The 24,267-nt window shown below is 41.6% G+C and overlaps 1 protein-coding gene across 1 annotated transcript in view; it reads left to right on the plus strand.

The window, feature by feature from the left end:
* The window catches only part of SLC39A8 (solute carrier family 39 member 8), a 51,120-nt gene that overhangs the window by 14,705 nt on the left and 12,148 nt on the right, over positions 1–24,267 (plus strand). The window contains exons 2-5 of the mRNA XM_056551797.1: positions 4,634–4,784; positions 9,486–9,655; positions 12,071–12,193; positions 12,309–12,473. Of these exons, the coding sequence (XP_056407772.1) occupies positions 4,634–4,784; positions 9,486–9,655; positions 12,071–12,193; positions 12,309–12,473 (609 nt within the window). The remainder of the gene's footprint in view (positions 1–4,633; positions 4,785–9,485; positions 9,656–12,070; positions 12,194–12,308; positions 12,474–24,267) is intronic.

Raw genomic sequence — 24,267 nt, forward strand, 5'->3', positions numbered from 1 at the left:
TCAGGATGTTTTCTTTTGAAATTTGCTTATAATAAGTGTGATGCATTAGTAGTCTTACTAGACGATATGTCATTTACTGTAATTTTTTACTAATATTATTAATACCATTATTAGAAAGACATTACAATGACATCATTAAAGGAAATTAAAAATGCAGTGCTGAAGAATATGTGTTGGCAGCATAAGATATGAACCATATAAACAGACACAAAAGAGACAAATACTAAACTTGCTATGAAGTCCAGAGAGTTGTCTACAGATTACCAAGAGAAATCCACTAGTTAGGCCTCGCATCAGATTCTGCTATACGGCGTTCCGTCAGCAATCCAGCCAGAAGGACGGGAGTTTAGCGTAGAATTTTTTTCTGTTATGTTCCTGTAAAATTACCCTTTGCATCCGTTTGTAGAGTATCCGTTTGCATCTGACTTATTTTAAGATACATATATTGTCCTTTTCAGCTTATACCCTCATGCCCTGTCACTCCTTCACTATTCGGTTTAGTTCCATGGTTCCTCCGCCTATTACACCCTTGTTTATAATTTTGCTTTATATCTACAACAATGATCCATACATTCTGTATTCTGAATTTATCTGTCTGATTTTATAGTTTATCAGTTGTCTGAGACTTATTAACATGTCCCCAATTAGTAGGATTGTACTACCTTTCTGTTTTACTTACCGTTGTTGTCCCAGATCCAGCCGCTAAATACTCATTCTATGTTTACAAGTTGCGGACGGCGCCTGCGCTTAGCACTATGGCGTCGCCAGGCAACGGCAGACGCTCCGCTCTGCATTGGTGACGCGCCCCCGGAAGTGATGCAGACTCACTAGTGTGACGTCGGCATCCGGAAGTGGCGTGCGACTCGTGCATAGCAGCGTCTGATTAGGTAAGTGCTATAAGAGGGCTCCTGTTTCGCTGATCAAACTAGCGGAAAACAGACGCCATAGCTGTGCATTCTGCCACTACAGATGCCAGCATCTCTACAGACCGCCACTGTGGGTCACGTGAGTCAATACCCAGGAGCAGGGCTCTGCTCTGGATCATTAGCACATCGCTACACCCTGCACTCTAACTTATTATTGAGGGGTGCCTAAACGTATGGGATGTGGTTGCGGTGTGTTTTATTTGTTTGTTCTATATGGTGTACTTTATTGTAACCGATGCACCTTTTTGGCCTTGGCTCTTGTTTTGCACTCTGTGTCATTAAGTTATAGTTTATATTTGTGACATTGGTTGTTTGTGCTCTGTAGCCCCTGATGAACCCAGTGACCTGGGGGAAACGCGTTGGGCGGGCTGAATATTCTATAGTACAGGGTTTGACAAAGGGGTAGACCGGGGCAGGGGTCGTCCTTTCTAGGACGAGTGCCCCGACAGTTCCCTGAGCGAGCAGGGGTAGTGGCACGACATCTCCCTGATAGGGTATACTAGGGCCACAGCCCTACCTTCCTTGGTCTCTCAGTGCTCATCCCCTTTCACTCCCTGACCACTCTTTACCTTGGCCTTTGTGACTGACTCAGACTGCTGTTCACAATCTATGGTCTCTGGGTCCGATGTGACTATTTTTTCTGGTGTATTGTTGTCAGTGGGGTCTTGTCTTTTAAATAGCACAATAAATGTTAAGTTGTTATACCCCTTCTGTGAAGTCTGACTTATTTTAAGGTCCAATCGTCTCAAAAGAAAAAAGAACCGATCGGAACCTTAAAAGGGTACTACACCCCTAGACATCTTATCCCCTATCCAAAGGATAGGATCTCGGCTGCGGCACCCCAGACATCTGCCAGTGCATGGAGCGAACTGCTGAATGACTGGCGATGCGGGGGGAGGCTTGTGCCGAAATTGTCATGCACCGCTCATGACGTCCCAGCCATGCCCCCTCAATGCAAGTCTATGGGAGGGGGCGTGACATCCATCATGCCCCCTCCCATAGACTTGCATTGAGGAGGCGTGGCCATGAAGTCACAAGCCTCCGGCACTGCACCCAATGCTCTAAACAAACATCGGGTGCAGCAGGGAGATTGCAGCGGTGGAACCTCCGTGATCAGACATCTTATCCCCTATCCTTAGGATAGGGGATAAAAAGTCTAGGGGCAGAGTACCCCTTTAATGGGTTGGATGCGAACGGCAATGTGAATCTAGCCTTAAAAGGATTTTCTGTGACATAGTAATTTATGGCCTATAGGCCATTAACCCCTTAAGGACACATGACGTACTGGAACGTCATGTGTCCACTCCCGATCTATAACGCGGGGCCACGGCGTGGCCCCGCGTCATAGCGGTTCGGGCCCGGCCTCTAACAACGGCCGGGACCCGTGGCTAATAGCGCGCGGCATTGATCGCTGTGCCGCGCGCTATTAACCCTTTAGACGCGGCGTTCAAAGTTGAACGCCGCGTCTAAAGTGAAACCGAAAGCATGCCGGCTAGCTCAGTCGGCTGTTCGGGATAGCCGCGGTGAAATCGCGGCATCCCGAACAGCTGACAGGACAGCGGGAGGGCCCCTACCTGCCTCCTCGCTGTCCGATCGCCGAATGACTGCTCAGTGCCTGAGATCCAGGCATGAGCAGTCATGCGGCAGAATCATTGATCACTGGTTTCTTATGAGAAACCAGTGATCAATGTAAAAGATCAGTGTGTGCAGTGTTATAGGTCCCTATGGGACCTATAACACTGCAAAAAAAAAGTGCAAAAAAAAAGTGAATAAACATCATTTAACCCCTTCCCTATTAAAAGTTTGAATCACCCCCCTTTTCCCATAAAAGAAAAAACACAGTGTAAATAAAAATAAAAATAAACATAAATGGTATCGCCGCGTGCGGAAATGTCCGAATTATAAAAATATATCGTTAATTAAACCGCACGGTCAATGGCGTGCGCGCAAAAAAATTCCAAAGTCCAAAATAGTGCATTTTTGGTCACTTTTTATATCATGAAAAAATGAATAAAAAGCGATCAATAAGTCCTATCAATGCAAAAATGGTACCGTTAAAAACTTCAGATCACGGCGCAAAAAATGAGCCCTCATACCGCCCCATACACGGAAAAATAAAAAAGTTATAGGGGTCAGAAGATGACAATTTTAAACGTATTAATTTTCCTGCATGTAGTTATGATTTTTTCCAGAAGTCCGACAAAATCAAACCTATATAAGTAGGGTATCATTTTAATCGTATGGACCTACAGAATACATATCAGGTGTCATTTTTACCGAAAAATGTACTACGTAGAAACGGAAGCCCCCAAAAGTTACAAAACAGCGTTTTTTTTTAAATTTTGTCGCACAATGATTTTTTTTCCCGCTTCACCATAGATTTTTGGGCAAAATGACTGACGTCATTACAAAGTAGAATTGGTGGCGCAAAAAATAAGCCATCATATGGATTTTTAGGTGTAAATTTGAAAGAGTTATGATTTTTTAAAGGCAAGGAGCAAAAAACGAAAATGCAAAAACGGAAAAACCTCCGGTCCTTAAGGGGTTAATATCTAATTAATGGAAGCTGAGCTGACAATTTATTATTCCATCCATTGTGTATAAACAATGGAAAAGATCTGGTTTGGAAAGGTCATCTGAAATAGGCTTTGTTCACTCAGTGGAATTTCGGATTTAAATTTCACAGGAATATTTTGTTCTGGAATTCTGAAAAATGTAATGCACGTTATGTGCCATGGGGTTCCGCTGTCCCATTCACACAGTAGAATGGGACAGCAAAATCCCATTGCACATAATGTGCAGTAAATTCCGCATTCCTGATTCTGGAAAATTTTAAGACTTGTATTTAACTTTTGTGGAATTCCATTCCGAGCCACATTGAAGTTAAAGGGTTACCCCACTGGAAAACATTTTCTTTTAAATCAACTGGTGCCAGAAAGTTAAACAGATTTGTAAATTACTTCTATCAAAAAATCCTAATCCTTCCAGTACTTTTTAAATGATGTATACTACAGAGAAAGTTGTTTTCTTTTTTAATTCCTTTCTGTCTGACAACATGCTCTCGGCTGAAACCTCTGTTCATGTCAGGAACTGTCCAGAGCAGGATAGGTTTGCTATGGGAATTTGCTCCTACTCTAGACAATTCCTAAAATGGACAGAGGTGTCAGCAGAGAGCACATTGTCAGACAGAAAGGAAATTCAAAAAGAAAATAACTTGCTCTGTAGTATATAGCAGCTGATAAGTACTGAAAGGATTAGAATTTTTTTAATGGGAGTAATTTACAAATCGGTTTAACTTTCTGGCACCAGTTGATTTAAAAGAAAATGTTTTCCAGTGGAATACCCCTTTAATGGGACTCTGAATTCAAATAGAATCTGTGTTGTGAAAACACAGAAATTCTGGTAAAATTCTACATATCTGCAGAAAATCTGCATTCTGTTTTGCTGCATGGAATTTAAGCGGAAAAGCAGAATTTCTTCGGTGTGAACAAAGCCTCACCAGGTACTGTGTAATGCCTCATTTCTCCTGTGGTGATGCTAGAGTAGAGCTAAACACTTGCCAAGTAGAGCTCACCACGGGGATTCCTACTAGGGGCCAAAGAACCCATCTTACAAAAAGAAATAAGAAAATATTTTGTAAAGTTATGTTTAGTGCTTATTATAGTGGATCAGTGCAATAATAATATTTAGTCTCTTTTGTCTTTTAGTGCTTTGCTAATGAAGAAATATTTGCTCATTATGGAAACCAAGTTACTGAGAATAACTTTCGAGATGCATGTCCTGCCCTCTTATACTTAATGTTAACTCACCCATGTAACTACGAGGAAGAATCCTATCAAAGGCCCACCGCTGCACAAGGTACAATATTAACAATTACGATGAAATACGTTTTATAAAGGTTAGAAACAAGGTTATTTTATTAAAATTTCTGAATATATCTGAATATATTGGCAGTTGCCTTGAAGTGCCGTCTTCCAATTTTTTCTCTGAATATATTGGTATATCTTATTATGATCGAGGAAGCAATATTTTAAATGTATACTTAGAGTGAAAAGGAACTTGTCCTCATGTCAAGCACTAAATGACTTCATTTCAGACTCTCAGATTGCTGATGGTAATCCTAATTGTTGGATGGGAATACTGTCTACTTTGCTTACTGAAACCACCGGGGATCCACCAATGGGTCTTTATAATTTACCTTGACCACTCAGTTTAACCGTGCCTTTATGTTCTCACTTTTTCAGCCACTCTTTCATGTAGATACCTCCCTATCCAATAAACATCCATACTGTTACTCTATTGTCAGCCCCCTCCCCCCAATCAGTTTTTGTTATGATAGTCGTGATAAAAAGACCCCTGATGCTCCAAATCCTTTTAGTAGCGCCATCCCCTATAAAGGTGAACTCCAGGATAGCAAAACTTATTCCCTATTCTAAGGATTGGGGATACGTATCAGATCCCCCACGATCTCCTGTACGGGGCCCTGTCTTTCCTCCTGAATGGGGTGTTTTTACCACAGCATGAAGTGGTGGCCGACATGCCCCCTCCATACAGCTCTATGGGAGAGCCGGAGTGCAGAATTCCCGTGCTCCCATAGAGATGCATTGAGGAGGAATGTGGTGATTGAAACCCCCCATTCAAGTGGAGAGTCGGGGCCCCATACAGGAGAACACAGTGGGTCCCAGTGGTCGGACCCCTTCCATCTGACACTTATCCCCTATCTTTAGAATAGGGGATAAGTTTTGCTATCCCAGAGTTTTCCTTTAATAAATTTGACACTTTAATAAAATTGACAGTTTAATAACTCTTTCATTGTCCATGCACCAGATATTGAAATCTACACCAGTTATGAGCTGGCTTAGATTTCAGGCATAATTTATTCCAATTCTTGGTGTAATTATTTTTTTTTCAATGCCCAGAGATGTGTGTAGCCATGTCCCACTCACTACAAAAGTAGTGAGACCAGCGTAAAGTGGTGAAAACTGTGGCTTGCCCCAAAATTTTCTTTCATGTGCCAAAAAACTAACATTTTAGCCTTAAAGGAGTACTCCGGAGCGCTGCTACTTAAAAAAAAGTTTACCTCTTCTGATAGCTCCTTCAAAGATCTTTCCAACGATACCTCATTTGTCAAATTTGGCCCAGCCATTCTCTTGTAATTGCCACCTGTAGCAGTAAGCAGCCATGTCATAAAGACTACATTTCCCATGACTCCCTGCGCCAGCTTCCTGTTAGCTGCTGCTCTCTCCCCCTCCTCTCCCCCCCCCCCAGGAAATTATAATAAATTATAATAAAGTGACGCCCACAGCTCCTTCCCTTGTGGTTATCTCCTCCCATCCTCCCCCTCCAAGCTCATCAGCCCTCTCCATGTGCCCACTAGCCCACTGATCCATGTGCCCACTAGCCCACTGATCCATGTGCCCACTAGCCCACTGATCCACCCATCCACGTGCCCACTAGCCCACTGATCCATGTGCCCACTAGCCCACTGATCCACCCATCCATGTGCCCACTAGCCCACTGATCCATGTGCCCACTAGCCCACTGATCCACCCATCCATGTGCCCACTAGCCCACTGATCCATGTGCCCACTAGCGCAGTGTTTCCCAACCAGGGTGCCTCCAGCTTTTGCAAAACTACAACTCCCAGCATGCCCGGACAGCCTTCGGCTGTCCGGGCATGCTGAGAGTTGTAGTTTTGCAACAGCTGGAGGCACCCTGGTTGGGAAACACTGCACTAGCGGTGTCACAAGAATGCCGCAGCACTACGCAAATAGCGTAGGGCTAACGTAGGCAGCGATAGGAGCCTAGCGTTAGCCCTACGCTATTTGCGTAGTACTGCGCATGCGCAGAATGAATTAACTTTGGGGGAGTAGCCGACTCCGGGCGGGGAGGCCGGCACAGCCCGCAGTGACTCATGGGAGCGATGAGTCACCGGGCGAAGAAGGCGGCGGATCAAGAAGAAATACAGGTCGAGCGTCATCAAAAGACCCAGCTTCCGGCCGGAGAGTAAAGCGAGGAGAAGACTGGGAAGAAGACCATATGGAAAACGTGAGTATATTAGAACGTTATATAACTTTGCCTCATGCTCCAATTCCCCCATAAAAGGTTAGCTCCGGAGTACTCCTTTAACACATCCCCCCCCCCATAGCATATGTGTAAGCAATCATGTAGGCCCTTGAAGTTTTCATTGTTACACTGTATTGTGAAGCATTATTGCATCCATAAATAAATGTCATACAGCTGTACAGTTATAAAACCATAATGATGCATGCCTGGTATGACCCAACTTGCATTATATGTGAGAGTTTTATTGGACATATCATGATGTTTCTTCATGACATGACAAATTCATGTTTAAAGGACAATATATGCTGGAATGTCAAGAGTAACTCTCCATATATAAAATGATTCTGTAAAATACAAGTGCTTAGCCAGCAGACCTTTATTATTCCATAAAAAAAGACACTGAGATAAGGCGGCTTGTCTAAATGACCACATTGTATTTAAAAGACCGGCTCAGCAAAAATACTGTATCATTGAAAGTTTACCAGAACAAGCAGAATATAAAAATGGTTTTACATTGTTACTGAATGCCACGTTTTGAATGAGAAACCCATTATGACCCTTTTTAACATCTCCTGTACAGGACACCTCGTAGACACGGTCACAGCAGAGTCAGGAAGCCCAGAATATCTGTAAAATTGCTGTTTTATTTTATAATTAAAGGGGTACTGCAGTGAAGGACAACTTATCCCCTATCCAAACTTATTCCCTATCCCAGTTAGACCCCCCCATACGATCCTTTGGATAGGTGATAAGTTGTCCTACACTGCAGAACTCCTTTAAAGTAGTACTCTGGTGGAAAACATTTTTTTTTTTAAATCAACTGGTGCCAGAAAGTTAAAAAAAATTGTAAATTACTTCTGTTTAAAAATCTTAATCCTTCCAGTACTTATCTGCTGCTGTATACTACAGAAGTTCTCTTATTTTTGAATTTCTTTCCAGTCTGACTACAGTACTCTCTGCTGACACCTCTGTATATGTCAGGAACTGTCCAGAGCAGGATAGGTTTGCTATGGGAACTTGCTCCTGCTCTGGACAGTTCCTAACGCAGACAGATGTGTCAGCAGACAGCACTGTGATCAGACAGAAAATAACTATTCAACTTCCTCTGTAGTATACAGCAGCTGATAAGTACTGGAGGGATTACAATTTTTAAATAGAAGTAATTTACAAATCTCTTTAAAGGGTACCTTTCATCAAAAAAACTTTTGATATATTATAGATGAATGTATGCAGAATAACTTTCACATAGCATGTTATTAAAAAATATGCTTCTTTCTATTTAATTTTCCACTTTGAAAAAATGACCACTAGGGGTCTCCCTACCAGTCCTTTTTTAATAGATTTCAGACTCATGCTGGAGTCCTAAATCTCAGACTGCAGCCGGGACACAGACAAGCTCAACACGGCTCCCTGGCAGTGAGCAGTGGTGAGTTTGTCTGTGTTACGGCTGCTCTCTGAGATTTAGGTCTCCTGCATGAGTCTGAAATCTATAAAAAAGGACTGGTAGGGAGACCCCTAGTGGTCATTTTTTCAAAGTGGTAAATTAGATAGAAAGAAGCATATTTTTTAATAACATGCTATTGGAAAGTTATTCTGCATACATTAATCTATAATATATCAAAAGTTTTTTTGATGAAAGGTAGCCTTTAACTTTCTGGCACCAGTTGATTTAAAAAAAAATTATGTTTTCCAACGGAGTACCCCTTTAAGTGCAATTGCCACCTGGACTTGCACTTTATGATGAAATAACACATCAGTTTTGAAGATATCACGGACCTTCTGACCCTTGTCGATTTGATCCAAGATGGATGGTGGATGGTGTCTATGCTGGCTCTTTTCCCCCTTTATCATGTACAGAATAGTTACAATGAGTTGAGTTCTGAGACATGGCTGGCTTACTCTTCAACCAGACAGAGGTTTCCCAGATACAGTATTCGTGCAGGTGCAATAGATGGCGTTTGCCAAGACAGGACCACTTAAACACAGAGTGCCCATTCCTCCGCTATATTTATCTTTTATTTCTAAGAATCAGCAGTATCAGCTTTTCAGCTACAGTAGAAGTCACTGTACAGAAGCTTCTTCTTTTGTTGTTGTTACGGTTACTTATTTTCATTTAACATGACACGTCCAAGTAGCTGGGCCTGGCGATGACTTCTGTTTCAAAGTTACTTTACTCTTATAACATTAATTGATGTATTATGTTACTAACACAGTATTTGAATTGATGGAAATAATTTACATTTAGATTGCATGGGTTAAATTTAAAGATACAGTGTAATTTCTCAGTCGTGCTAGCACAGGTTATTCCAGATTTGACAATTTCATATTATTTCCTATAACTTTAAAATAGTTGTCCTCCAGAAAAAAAATATCTCTGCCTTCTTGTTGCATTTTGGTTAGGGATTGCACAATAGTTTATGACACATTAATTCTATTGATGTTATCTCTTTAGTTGTAATGGTATTCAACATGTGGCCTTTTCATTTATTGCAGTTTGGGGGTTTAGCTTTCTTACAGTGTCCATCATTAACTTGACATCACTTCTTGGACTCTTTATTACCCCTCTTGTAAAGAAGCCTTATTTTCCCAAAATATTAACTTACTTTGTGGGATTGGCCATTGGAACCTTATTTTCAAATGCTATATTTCAGCTTATTCCAGAGGTAAGTGATTCTCCTACTTTAAAGGAAAAATAAAAATGTATAATACAAAAATAATCTAAACACATTTATGACCCTAAATTTATTTATGGAGCTGATTTTGTAATGCTGCCAAATAGTGTTGAGCGCAAATATTCGAAATGCACATTTTTACCGCGAATATCGGGACTTTGCGATTTCGCAAATATTTAGAATATAGTGATATATATATTCGTAATGACGAATATTCATGTTTTTTTTTTTATTCGAATTTATGCAAATTTATGTGAATATCGGCACATTCAGAATGGACACTGATCCCTCCCTCCTTTTAAGTGAAAGATATAATTTCGCATGCACACTATGCAAATTTCATTACGAATTTGAATATGGCTCCTGCCGCTCATCACTACTACTAAAATGAGAAAGGGTCAATTGCCAAGACCCTTCATCGCTTTCCGTTCAGCCCCATATTTTCTTATTTACTCCGGATATGTAAAGTAACACAGTGAAGTAGATTTTGTAAGCAGGGCCTTTACTCCTCTCATATGTATAAACAATAAGGTCAGGTTAACATATGCTTTGTTGACTCTGTTTAGGGCCTCTTTTGCAGATTCTATTTGGCAGCAGAAAATGGAGCTGGCTGGTCTGCTACACTATGGAAACCAACAGGGTCTGCTGCGGCCATGTAGCTCTGTGTGTCAGGAAATCCACCACTACCAGCGGACACACAGAGCTGCAGGGAGCTCGCTCTCCCATCACTTTGGGACTGCCGGCAGCACATCCGCAGCGGCAAATACACTGCAGATGTGCTGTGTGTGACCCTACCCTAAACTAAAATTTTTAATGGAGGCTCTTTACAAAACCTCCTACGCAGGTGTGAACCAAGCTTTTTACTATGGGAAATATTATGGAGCTATACACATAAATACTGTTATTATTAAACTATACCAGATTATTGGTGCTCCAAGGTCATAATGACATCAAGCAAAAATTATTTACGTGAACATGTAAACATATCAAATTTATTATAAAATCTATTATATGCTTATAATGATTGATAGGTTGAAGAGCCCTTGCAATCCAATCCGATATGTAATCATGAATGTGTAACATAAAATAAAAGATATTAAATGAACATGTCCACCATTAGCATAGTAACATAAAATGGTATATAGATATTAAAGGGGTACTCCGGCGAAAACTTTTTTTCTTTTAAATTAACTGGTGGCAGAAAGTTAAACATATTTGTAAATTACTTCCATTAAAAAATCTTAATCCTTCCTGTACTTATTAGCTGCTGAATACTACAGAGGGAATTCTTATCTTTTTGGAATGCTCTCTGATGACATCACGAGCACAGTTCTCACTGCTTATAATAATAATAACACTTTATTTATTGTTGTCCTTATTGGGATTTGAACCCAAGTCCCCAGCACCGCAAGGCAGCAGTGCTAACCACTGAGCCACCATGCTGCCCTTAGCATACATCTGCTTGCTAAAATGGACAGAGATGTCAGCAGAGAGCACTGTGCTCGTGATGTCATCAATTTCCTCTGTAGCATTCAGCAGCTAATAAGTACTGGAAGGATTAAGATTTTTTAATAGAAGTAATTTACAAATATGTTTAACTTTCTGCCACCAGTTGATTTAAAAGAAAAAAGGTTTTCACCGGAGTACCCCTTTAATAAAATATCTTGCAACAAGGTCTGTGAGCTTTTCTCTGTTTGTAAAATAATTGATATCTCCCCTACATGTAATGACATTTACTGGTGTCCCACTGCGGGTAGAGTTGTGCAGGCATATACATGCAAATTTGCAAAAAATATACTGCGAATATAACTAAGGAATTCTTTAGATGTGTTAGGTGTATAATAAGCATAGGTTGCAAGAAGTTCGTACAGTTAACCTTTGACTGAATCATGTAAAGAATTTTTCTGGTGCTATGCACCGCTCACCATACAGGCTCTGGATGAGAACATTGTTTGGTCACTGAAGTTGAGCAGACCTGGGTTTTCCCCGTCATAGTTGCGTGCGGAAATGTATCCAACTATGTAATGCAATATGTCATCAATATAGTTATGGTTGTGCAGTGTTCAGACTACACTCTGCTGGACGTGTTACTGCGCACCCTCTGCTTCGGTCTTTTCTTTAACAGCTTGTATAATATCTTAATGTATTCATTTCAGAATATATATATATATATATATATATATATATAAATATATATATATATATATATATATATATATATATACTGTATATATATATATATATATATATATATATATATATATATAGATTTTTTTTTTTCAAGGACTCATTGTAGTATTTAGTAGAAAATGCCAAAGAAGACTGGACAGACTTTCTTTGTTATAGTTTGAAAGTAAATCCAGTAGGATAAGAGGCTGGAGCTAACAGTTGTGGGTCTTGTTGCAGGCATTTGGATTTGATCCTAAACATGATAATTACATTTCCAAAGCAGTGGCTGTTTTTGGAGGCTTCTACTTACTAATGTTTGTTGAGAGAATATTGAAATTGACTCTGAACGTCTACGGAGAGGTAAGATTATTATGTCCATGTACCTGTAACAACAGTTCTGGGTGTTTATTTTTTATTTTTTAGCTGACAAATCCATTATTCTAACTTGTCTGTATTATTTCTGTTTGTATTTTAGGGAGTCCACAGTCACTTAGAAATTGACCACCCTCCTCACCAGGAAATGAATACAGAACACCAAAAGTGCAAAGGTACAAATGGAGCCACAATGTTTGTGAATTCTGCCATAGAAGAAGTAAATGGTGCTGTTTGCCCAGATCAAGTCAGTGTGGTTTCATCCAAGGTAGGATACATTCTTTCAGTATTTTCTTTTCACTCATGTGTTTGTGGTGTACGGTGAGGTGATAGATTATTAAGGGTGGAGAGATGTAAGCTGTGCTCTACATTTATAAAAGAGAACAGTGGCGGTGACAATGAAGATGTGACCGAGAAACAATAAATCTGAGCAAACATTCCCTTCCTAAAAGGCTTATGTACTAGAGGTAACAAGAATATATTTTACTTTAGGGATTACAACTAATAGTCTGGATTACATGGGATAAAATGATTTCAGAAGGTTTACTGGTATGAAAGGAAATGACATATTTGAGGTAATTAAAGCAGGGACAAGTCTAGGGTCATGGACACCTGCAGGTTTGCTTTAGTACCCCTCCCTCCTGGTGAGCATGGTTATATAATTAAATACTCCACTTCACAAATGTTCATTCTAGACATGAAAAGGGAAAACGTTGACCATATAGTGACCATATAGCAGTAGATACCAACAGTGACTCCATGACATGTGACATTTTCTCCGAGTCATTCTTTCTCCTTATTCTTCTCCAAACTGCAAGATGTCTTAAAGCCATGACTCTTTTTCTGCAGAATGTGCCAGAAAAAGATCTAAGGCTCCTGCTGTTCCAACATGCATCCCACCCCTATATAAATTGGGTAGTCAATTAACTTCCTATTCAAAAGAATTTCCATTATTTTTTACTATTTCAGATGTCAAGATAACTGGCTGTTAGTTACTAGATTCTTCTCTACTACCGTTCTTGTGGAGGGCTACTGTGGGGGCCCAGTACAGAAGAGGCCCTTCTGTACCTCTGCCAGTCCTATTGGGCAAACTCAGTCAATGTCCCCTGGCCCCACACTCCTCAGAACTCTCTCTACCATATTAAGTTATGTATGGGTTAATGCAATGTTATGTAATGTATTAATATGCTATTGTGCCTTTAATGCACTGTTGCTAAAGACTAGGTTACCAAGGGGAGGTATTCAAGGTGAACCAGGTGGCTTGTTGGTGACCAATGGGATCTCTCTAAACTGCCCCCCCCCCCTTATATAGTGAGGTCAGAGTTCAGCTCGCTTTCTTGAGTTGTAGCTGAGGTACAGTGAAGTGAAGAGCTGAGGAGTTTGTCTGTGTGATCCAGAGGGAGGCCTGAGGCCTAGTCCTGCAATCATGCTTCTGCTGCAAGTTAACCCCTGCAGGTGAAAGTCAAAGCCTGGCGGTAAGCACAAATACAGGGGAGAAGTCTAGTCAAGATAGTCATGTGTCATTTACTAGTCAGCGTGGGTTGCATAAGTTAGTCCAAGTCCACTACAAGTCTCAGGAAGCTGACAAGCTTCCTAAAGTTCACTATGCATCTCCTTGGGCCTGAACTGAGCTGTAAAGACTTTAACAACTTGTCTGCCTAAGTAGAAATCTGGTGTTTCGTAACCTTGCATCGGAGTGATTATTTGCCCAGTGCCTGGCCCAGGAATCATCGGCTTTACCCTGGGTGGTGAATTAGGTAAACCACGCCCTGGCATCACAAACACAAAGGGTTAATGCCATCTGCCCTAAGGGTTAATCACATCTGCCCTTCCTATACCCTCACCACAAACTTGTGTGCCCGGCTTAGGTGATCCTATACTACAAACTCTTAAGTAACTGGAACTGTAGAGCAGTACTATAACATATATCATAGAGTAATATATTGTTTTGCTGTTCATTGCATGAATACATGCAATACCTATTATTGATGAAGGTTGGACCACTTGGTAACATTGTAATAAAGTGTACATAAAATGTTTATGCAAATGCCTATAGTGTCTAATGTTTTCTTTTAGCTATTGAAGTCGTGCAGGAGGTATCCTGAACTGGAAAAAAATAATATACCTCATTGCCCCTAAAATGCACTAAGCTAGTGTACATAGCACTAATGTATATAATAGAGGTTATAAAATTGTATAGCCTAGAGATAAATATATATCCTACCTAATTTCATGTACTGACAGATTGGGGAATTTATCATTAGTGGTAGAAGTTTTATCTTTTCCATATGTAGAGCAAATTTTAGCACAGTGTTATATTGCATCTTTTTTGTTTTCTTTTTTGAAAGAGCAAAAAGCAAATAGTCTATTTTTTTGTGTATTGTGGAATGCATTTTGCAGTGGATACTAATCATGTGCATGTTTTTTGTTTAGACACTTTTTTTGCGCAAATAATTTCTTAACACAAAAAATACACCATCAAAAAGGACACGTAGGAAAGTGTCCTATCGAGACAGCCGGGGGATACAGGAGCCGTCCATTAACACTGCTAAACTACAACTACTCCCATCATGGGACAGAGTCTGTCCCATGATGGGAGTAGTTATAGTACCACAGCGCTGAGGGATGGCACTTCCCCTGGCTGCGGGACTTTTTTGGGACAGTTAGGACTACTATTCCCATCATGGACAGACTCCATCCATCATGCGAGTTATAGTCCAGTGGCTGAGGGGCAGATCGCACTGGGTCATTCTCCAGATACCCGCTGAAATCCGCATTTATTAACTATACTATAGTATTAACTATACTATACTACATATAGAGGAATACTATATAAGCTGTCACAATTCATAATCCCCGCCACCGGGAGATGGAAGCTCTTATTGGTGAATAGCTATTTACCAATCAGAGCTCCCGTCTCCGGCAGTGGGGATTATGAATTTTGAGAGCTGTATACAGGAGCTGGCTTGGAGCGCAGTGGAGCTGCTTGTACAGCAAATAAATGCGGATCACAGTGGGTCTCTGAAGAATGACCTGCTGAGATCTGCCCTTCAGCCCCTGGTCTATAACTCCCATGATGGGAGTAGTTGTAGTACTGCAGCGCTGAGAGATGGCACTTGAACACCCCCCCGGCTGTGGGACTCTTTTAGGACTACTATTCTCATCATGGACAGACTCTCTCCATGAAGGGAGTTATGGTCCAGGGGCAGATCGCAGCAGGTCATTCTGCTGAGACCCACTCCGATCTGCATTTATTAACTGTACAAGCCAGCAGACCCAATGCAGTTACGAGGGCATAAATCCCACACAAACCACTTGTTATTTTCTTTGTTTGGATCCTGTTTCATATTCTGTTGTCATCTGAGTATGTCAGGAAATTTGTCAAAAAAATGCCACATGAACTCTTTCCCTGTTATCAGCTTTGTATAGGACATTGGAACAATGCCTCAGGAGCTGTTTCCTTTTCATAGGCCAGTGGGCTTTTCCTTCACCCACCCTCAAGGACGTATGCCGAGGAAGGCTTTTTCATAGAGGGGGAGTTTGTGGTGGCCCAGTACAGAAGATGCCCTTCTGTACCTCTGTACTCAGTCTGTCCCCTGGCCTTACACTCCTCAGAACTCTCTCTACCATATTAAGTTATGTATGGGTTAATGCAATGTTATGTAATGTATTAATATGTTATTGTGCCTTTAAAACACTGTTGCTAAGGACTAGGTTATCAAGGGGAGGTATGCAAGGTGAACCTGGTGGCTTGTTGGTGACCAATGGGATCTATCTAAACTACTCCCCTAATATAGTAAGTTCAGGGTTCAGCTTGCTCTCTTGAATGGTAGCTGAGGTACAGTGAAGTGAATGGCTGAGGAGTTCGTCTGTGTGATCCAAAGAGAGGCCTGAGGCCTTGTTCTGCAAGTACGCTACTACTACTACTGAAAGTTAAAGGGGTAAAACCGTGTGTGACTGTTTTCTCACAATTCTTCTGTGATTTTCACCCCAATATTTATTTTTAACAGCATACAAAATGATTGTTGTCTCAGATTTTTCCCAGGTCGCAATGCGGCCAAGACCTGACTCACTAGTCAGCTGATGACAGGGAGCCTTTCTGCTTCAATTGGTGGAGGGATCGCTTGGTGGGAGAGAGATCAATATGCAACTAATGCAACCACTGTAGGCACCCTGATTGAAAACCACAGGTCTTTTGAATGGATGCAGCTCATTTATGTTTGAATGGGTGGGGTGGCTGATTTGTGGGAGGGAGGAAAATGGAATTGTGGGATTTGTAGGCAAAAAAGAAAAGTCAAACAGGATTTACCAGCTCACAAAAAGCTAGCCACAGTGTTATGGTAATCTCACAACATAGTCATTTAGCCCCAAGACAAGCGCAGATCCTTCCTAAGCATGTCCATTACTGTCTGCCAGGTACATACTAAAATCACCTTATGGGGAACAACCCCTTTAACCCCTGCAGGTGAAAGTCAAAGCCTGTCGGTAAGCACAAATGCAGGGGAGAAATCTAGTCAAGATAGTCAAGTGTCATATACTAAAGTCAGCGTGGGTTGCATAAGTCAGTCCAAGTCCACTACAAGTGCCAGCAAGGGCCTAAACTGAGCTGTATAGGCTTTAGCACCTTGTCTGCCTCAGTAAAAAGCCATTGTTCCAAAACCTTGCATCAGAGTAATTATTTGCCCTGTGCCTGGCCCAGGAATTATCGACTATACCTCGGGTGGGGAATTAGGTAAACCACGCCCTGGTTTAACACAAAGGGTTAATGTAATTTGCCCTAAGGGTTAATAACATCTGCCCTTCCTTCACCCTCACCACACTACAACATTTGCAATTCTCTTATTATTAGGAATATCTCCTGTTAAAAGCATTAGGTTATACGGATGAATACAGGGGGGCACAGATCACAAACACAGATCAGAGATTTTCGAAAGGTGGACACTATTTGGGCTCATCGGCTTATTTAACTTTAAAGAATTACTGTCATTTACATAAACTTTTGATATGTCAATCCTGAGACCCTTTTCCGATTGTGAGGAATAGTCTGGTAAAATGTGCAGAAGAGCGCTTCACTCATCGGCATGTTGCAAGATCCAACTGAAGTGCTTCATTATAGTCTATGAAGCATGCCAGTCGGATCTAGCGGCCGGCTTTGAAATGATGTGTGCTACCACTTCACTCTGCTATAGCTCACAATCACAGTGGGACCCCAGGCTATGTTAATTTTTGATATGTCTAGACTATGTTATCATAGCTTAGGAATAACGTGTACAATCATGTCCCCTTGTACTTGCAACATCATGACACAGGAACAACAAATAATTATGTACAGTGAAAATAAATTGCACATAATTATGTTACTGTACAGGTATAATCCATATAATGTTACTGCAGTGACAATGCACATAAGGGAAATTAATTTATGTCTGCCCCAGACACAGATCAGGGCATAGTTGCACCTTATTACACCAACACTAATGTTATGCAAACATTTGGAAACATGGTTCATAGGTTTCAAGATGAAATGCCCAAATATGAACTTACAAAGATGTCACCTCTAGACCACCCAGGGTCTGTGCTGAAAACCTTACATAAACTGTTAAAATATTGGCTCAGATTTCTCACATTGAACTTCTCTTTTTCTTGGCCAGTTATTTGACAAATTTTTGGTGCCTGTCATTTGCCACAGATTTACAACGTGTTTGCACCAAAAATGACCTCAAATGCGACAAGCCCAACATGAACCCTTCCAAACCCGACAAGTGGCATGTTTCACACAAATTGTTTATATCACCACATGTATCAATGTGAGTGGTATAACTCTTGTGCATCTGGTGCGTTACATACTAAAACTAACAAAGGTGGAACGAGATTTTTTTTACGGTACATTTAACAGGTGAAAACACACATCATGCTCAATTTATTTATCTTTATGTGTTGTGTCTTCATATTTGTGTGAGCTGTGCTTGCTTCATTCATGGTGGACAAAAATGTGGCCCCTTATATACACTGGGTGGTATTTACCATTAGCTGTGGTTTTCAATTTACTAAGTGGCTATCTTTGCATAATATCAAGCTTTATTTACTTTTGGCTCATGCTTGTTCATAAATGTAGGTGATAATTTAGAGATGTTTGCCTACCTATCATGGATTCTGCTGGTAATTTGTGCCAATCAAAGTTGGTTGGATTCTCCAGGACCCGGCAGTGCCTATTGTGCTTCATCCTGTTGTGGGTCTGTTAGGCCCCATAAAAGAGCCTACCGGACCCAGTATAGAGCGGAGCACAGCAGCTATGTGAACCTAGCCTAAATAGGAAGTATACTCAAAATATTCCTTAAGGGTAGGGTCACACACAATGTATCCGTAGCGTATTTCACGCTGTACATCGGGAAATATGCTGCATATTCTTCTATGCGCAGACACACAGGGCTACCTGGTGCCGCCAGCATAACTGTGATGCACTGCACTGCCTCCAAATCTGACTGAACACACAGGTCTGCCGCGGGGTAGTCCTGTAGTCCAAGTCACAGAAGAATATGCAGCATATTTCCTGCTGCGCATTGGATTTTGCACAGCTTGAAATACGCCGTGTATACCCTTTGTGTGACCCTACCCTAAAACTAAGTTTCCACTTGTTTTTTTTTTCTTGCCAAAAAAAAGGCAAGAAAAAATGGCAACGTATTTTCCTGCGTTTTGGTGTTTTTTTCTTGCGTTTTTGCCTTTGTGCGGAAACTGCATTTTTGGCCCCTTTGCAAGTTTCCCTGCAGGTGTTTTTTTTTTATTTTGTTGGGTACCAAAAAAAAAAAAAAAATGAAAGAAATAAAGAAAGAAAAAGGATGCAGTAGGGATGGAAAAATTTGTCGTTAACAAAATTTTTATTTTTTAGAACTACATTTTTATAAATTTTTAAACAGGGACCAATTTATGTGAGCGGTTCCGATTTTGAAAATTTTGTGAAAAATTGGAAAATTGATGCTGAACTTTGAAGCCCTCTGATGTCTTCCAAAAGTAAAAACATGTCAACTTTATGATGCAATAATAAATCCTCTCGGAATCACAATGAAAAGTAAAAGCATCTGTGGTGTCCCGGTACCGGATTGCATCCGTTACCTTGTGGTGAGGTCACCAAAGTCAGAGTCCCTAGGTACCGGTGGGGTCCTCATCTATAGTTAGCCCCCTTTAGTAGTTAAAATTATTCAAATTCTAAGTGTAAATATGTATATAATGTATACTTACCTTGTTGTAGTGTCGCAGGACCTGCGGGTCACGTGATGCGTTACAGAACTCTATGGTTTTCTAGTTAAGGACCTTTGGAGGTAGTCAGGTGATCACCCACCATGCATTGTAATGGTGAGTAACAGCTGACATTGGACCAATCCAAAACGGCCCTGCCCCTGCCCATATAAGGGAGCGGCGGCCATTAATCTCTCTCTTGTTCCTGCGCTGCTGATGAGGACGGATCTGTGCAGCTATCATCAGCACTTGCTAGGCCTAAGCCTTGCGGCAACAGCCATCTCTCAAAAACTGTGAGTTACTTCAATCCCTGTTAATTCCGCAAGACCACTGGACCTAAATACTCCCCTAAATCCAGCGGATCTCTGCAAAAAAACCTAATTCTAATAATTTCTGGATAACTCAATGGTCCTCAGTATCTGTCAATCACTGCCGTGCTGAATAGAGACTTTGTTAATAAGACTGTTTCTGTTATTGGATGTACCGCAAATACCTCAGTAAAGTTTCACACAAGTTCAAGTTCATCTTTGCTGTGGACATTCAGTCATTTATGCACGCACCTATCGTTTCTGGGAAGGGTGGCTATAGGCCGAAGATTTACCTCAGCGTATTAACCCTCACCCTGGTGTCACGAGTGACAAGGGTTAAATTAACCACTCATATACCAACACAGCAACACCCCATCTACACAACACCCCAACGCAGTTACCACACATCCTAGAGTTATTAATGCTTAGTGACAGTGGTCAGATTTGCAAAAATGGGCTGCATCCTCAAGGTGAAAATGAGCTGCGTCCTTAAGGCGTTAAAGTAGTAGAGGGCGGCTGCATTCCTAATGTGGTGGTGGTGGCCCTGGGTGACTGTCACTCAAGAGTACATACCTTTCTGATAACAAACTGTAACAAACCCTTCATAGAATTAAGGGCACAGCCTATTTTCGCCTTGAAGACACAGAAAGGTAACTTTTTTTGCATTTTGTTTTTCCCCTCTTTGCTTTCAAAGAGCTATAAGGCTATGTTTCCACTTGGTTTTTTTTCTGGCAGTTTTTGGAAAACTGCCACTGCAGTTCTTGAGCCAAAGCCAGAAGTGTATTCAAAAGGAATAGAACATATAAAGGAAGGATTTATACTTCTCCTCCATTATGGATCCACTTTTGACTTTGGCTCAAAAACTGCAGTGGCAGTTTTCCAAAAACTGCCAGAAAAAAAAACCTAGTGGAGACCTAGCCTAACTCATTTTGCCATCCACAGACCCATATGAGACTTGTTTTTGCATGACCAATTGTGCTTTGTAATGACATTACTCATTTTACTATAAAATATATGGCGCAACCCAAAAATATATAATTTGTGAGGGAAATTGAAAAAAAAAAATAAACGCAATTTTGCAACTTTTGGGAAGGGGTTTGTTTATTTGGAGTGCACTTTATGGTAAAAATGATATGCCATCTTGATTCTGTGGGTCAATATGATACCCATGCTTACATGCTTTTCTATTATTGTACTGCTTTTAAAAAAAGTCAATCATTTTTTTTTAAATTGTATTCTGACCCCCATAACTTTTTAAATTTTCCCGCCATTTTTACGCCATGATCTGTAGTGTTCATCAGTACCACTTATGCACATAATGTGATCACTTTTATATTCAATTTATTCTGGGTTGTGATGTGGACTTTGGCATTATTTTACATTTACGCTGTTCACCGTATGGGATCATATACATTATATTTTAATAGTTCGGATATTTTCACGTGCAGTGATACCAAATATTCAGGGTTTTTTATTTCTTTTTATTTAAAAATAGAAAAAGGGAATGATTTAAATCTTTATTAGGGGAGGGGCTTATGTGTGTTTATTTTTATTAGTTTACTTTCACTTTTTTAGGGCCCTATAGGGAACTTTTACATGCAATCTTCAGACTGCTTACACTGATTAATGCTTCGCTGTTGCATAGCATTACTCAGTGTTATTGGTGATCTGCTAGTAGAGCCTGGTTCAGCAGGCACTATCAGCAGATTGGAGCCGGGACCCACACAGAGCAGGTGAGAGGACCTCCGTAGAGGGGAGCAAACTGATTGGACCCCCGCATACATGTTGCGGGGTAGCCAATCGATTTAGGGGGACAGTGATTGCGGCACTTAAGGTATTAATGACGGAGAACAGCAAGAACACCGTTCACTGTCATTGACTGTAAGTGCACGGTTGCTGACAGTTCCTGCACTCGCTTGATAGTTGGTCTGCTGCTCAGGATATAAGTGTACTTTCTGGTGCATTAAGTACCAGGGTACCAAGACGTATATTTACATCCAATGGGGGAGATTTATTAAAACCTGTGCAGAGGATAAGTTGACCAGTTGCCCATAGCAAAAGATTGCTTCTTTATTTTTTAAAAAGGCCTCTGAAAATTGAAAAAAGCTATCTGGTTGGTTGCTATGGGCAACTACTCCACTTTTCCTCTGCACAGGTCTTCATATATCCCCCCAATGTTCTTATCATTCTGATAATACACTGTAAAAAAAAAAAAAAAACTCCTTATGTCCTTATCATCATGATAACACACTGTAAAAAACATCCTCATGTAATCTTCTTAATACTGCGGTGACACACTGTAACAAACCTCCTCCTTATATAATTATCTTACTACTGGGGTGACACACTGTAACAAACCTCCTCATGTAATTACCCTACTACTGTGGTGACACACTGTAACAAACCTCCTCGTCATGTAATCTCCTTACTACTGGGGTGATACACTGTAACAAACCTCCTCGTCGTGTAATCTCCTTACTACTGTGGTGACACACTGTAACAAACCTCCTCATGTAATTACCCTACTACTGTGTTGGCACACTGTAACAAACCTCTTCCTCATGTAATCTCCTTACTTCTGGGGTGACACACTGTAACAAACCTGCTCCTCATGCAATCTCCTTATTACTGGGGTGACACACTGCAACAAACCTCCTCCTCATGTATTCTTCTTACTACTGTGGTGACACACTGTAACAAATTTCCTTCCATGTTATTACCTTACTGGAGTGACATGTGACCTCTTCTCCAGCTCAGCCCCGCCTCCTCCACAGCATCACACAGGTCCTTCAGCCACAATCACTCCTCTCCTCCACAGCTAAACTTTGCCCCCAACGTGTGATGGTGACATCATCACAGGTCCTACATCTCAAGCATCTAGCAGTCTGGGCCAGGGGAGGAGATGAAGAGAGGGTAAGAACAGAATTCGGTCCTGTATGAATAATGTAACAGGGACAGCGTTCCTCCTCTGGAAAAAGCAAAAGAATGCCGTTCCTTTGCGTTCCTGCAGGACTAGAGCCCTGATCTCCCCCCCCCCCCCCCTCACATTTATGGTGCTACAAGGTTGACTTTATCTCCGGTAATACAGTAGATTTCACTTTAACAGATTGCAGCACTCACCTGTCGGATTGCTGTAATTCTTTTTTTATTTAAGGTTTCATATAAGCAGGACAACACAAGTGACACCTACTTGTGTTGTCCTGCTTATATAAAGCCTTAAATAAAAACTATTACAGTTGTCCAATGTTAAGTGCCGTAATCTGTTTCTTTTATACACAAGATTTATAGAATACTGTCCTCTATACTGCTGAGTATCACCTACAAAGCACTAGCGGGCTTCCCAGCTGCTCAATGCTTAAACTTCCTAGCAGGGAGGGAGCTGATTTGTCAGGGTGCTGGGCAGGAAATTGCAGGGTCCCAGCAGTTGGACCCCGGAGATCACACACAGGGCTGGACTGGCCTACTGGGATACCGGGAAAATTCCCGCTAAGCCGCGCGCCCACTGGGCCAGCAGTGTCTGGAGGACAGGCTGCCTGAGTCCTGACAAATCACTGTATCAGTCTGTTAGGACCTGTGTGTTCGGCAGCTGCAGCATCACACACAGGTCCTGAGACTCCTGACAGGCTGATACAGTGAGTGGAGGTCCGGAGGACTGGGGGCTACAGAGTCTGTACTGGGAGCTGTACAGACAAGACACTCACCTCGGCCTCTACTCTCTGCCTTCTTACTGCTCCTGGCCCCTCCTCCTGTCGCACACAGTGACTGCAGCTGCTCGGGGGAAGATCTACTATACTGGGTGAGAGGAAAAGGGAAAGGGGTTAGAGTCCTGTTATGTAGTGTGTGTGCGGTGGGGGACATGTGATGTGGGGGGCTGGAGAGGGTGGACCTGTGGTGTCGGGGGCTGGAGAGGGGGACATGGGATGTGGGGGGCTTGAGAGGGGAGACATGTGATGTGGGGGCTTGAGAGGGGAGACGTGATGTGGGGGGCTGGAGAGGGGGGACAGGTGATGTGGGGGGCTGAAGAGGGGGGCCTGTGATGTGGGGGGGGGTCTGGAGAGGGGGGACCTGTGATGTGGGGGGCTGGAGAGGGGTGGCCTCTAAGGAGAGAAAACCTGTTGTTACTACTTTGTAAGAGAGGGGCACTTTGGTTTTCTTTTTTTGCAATTTAAGTTGTTTGTTAATGAAAAATAATAAATATTTTTTTTATATTTAACTACAGTTAAGGGGAATTTTTTATCAGTTTTATGCTGCCTAAACAGTGGGCAGCATAAAACTGGTGCAGGCATCATGATCCCAGGACACTAGGAAAAACACTGAGACACTCGTTCATTCAGAGTAATCTTAGTTTGAAAATCCTGCTGAAACCCCGGGAATTAGTCCCTGGGGCTGGTCCCAGTGGGGCGGGTGACGCATCTCTCCCTATGCCAATGGTCTCCAAACTGTGGACCTCCAGCTGTTGCTTAACTAAAACTCCCAGCAAAACTACAACTCCCAGCATGCCCAGACCATTTTTGGAACAAC

This window comes from Hyla sarda, chromosome 1 (genome assembly GCF_029499605.1).
Source record: "Hyla sarda isolate aHylSar1 chromosome 1, aHylSar1.hap1, whole genome shotgun sequence".
Classification (NCBI taxonomy): domain Eukaryota; kingdom Metazoa; phylum Chordata; class Amphibia; order Anura; family Hylidae; genus Hyla; species Hyla sarda.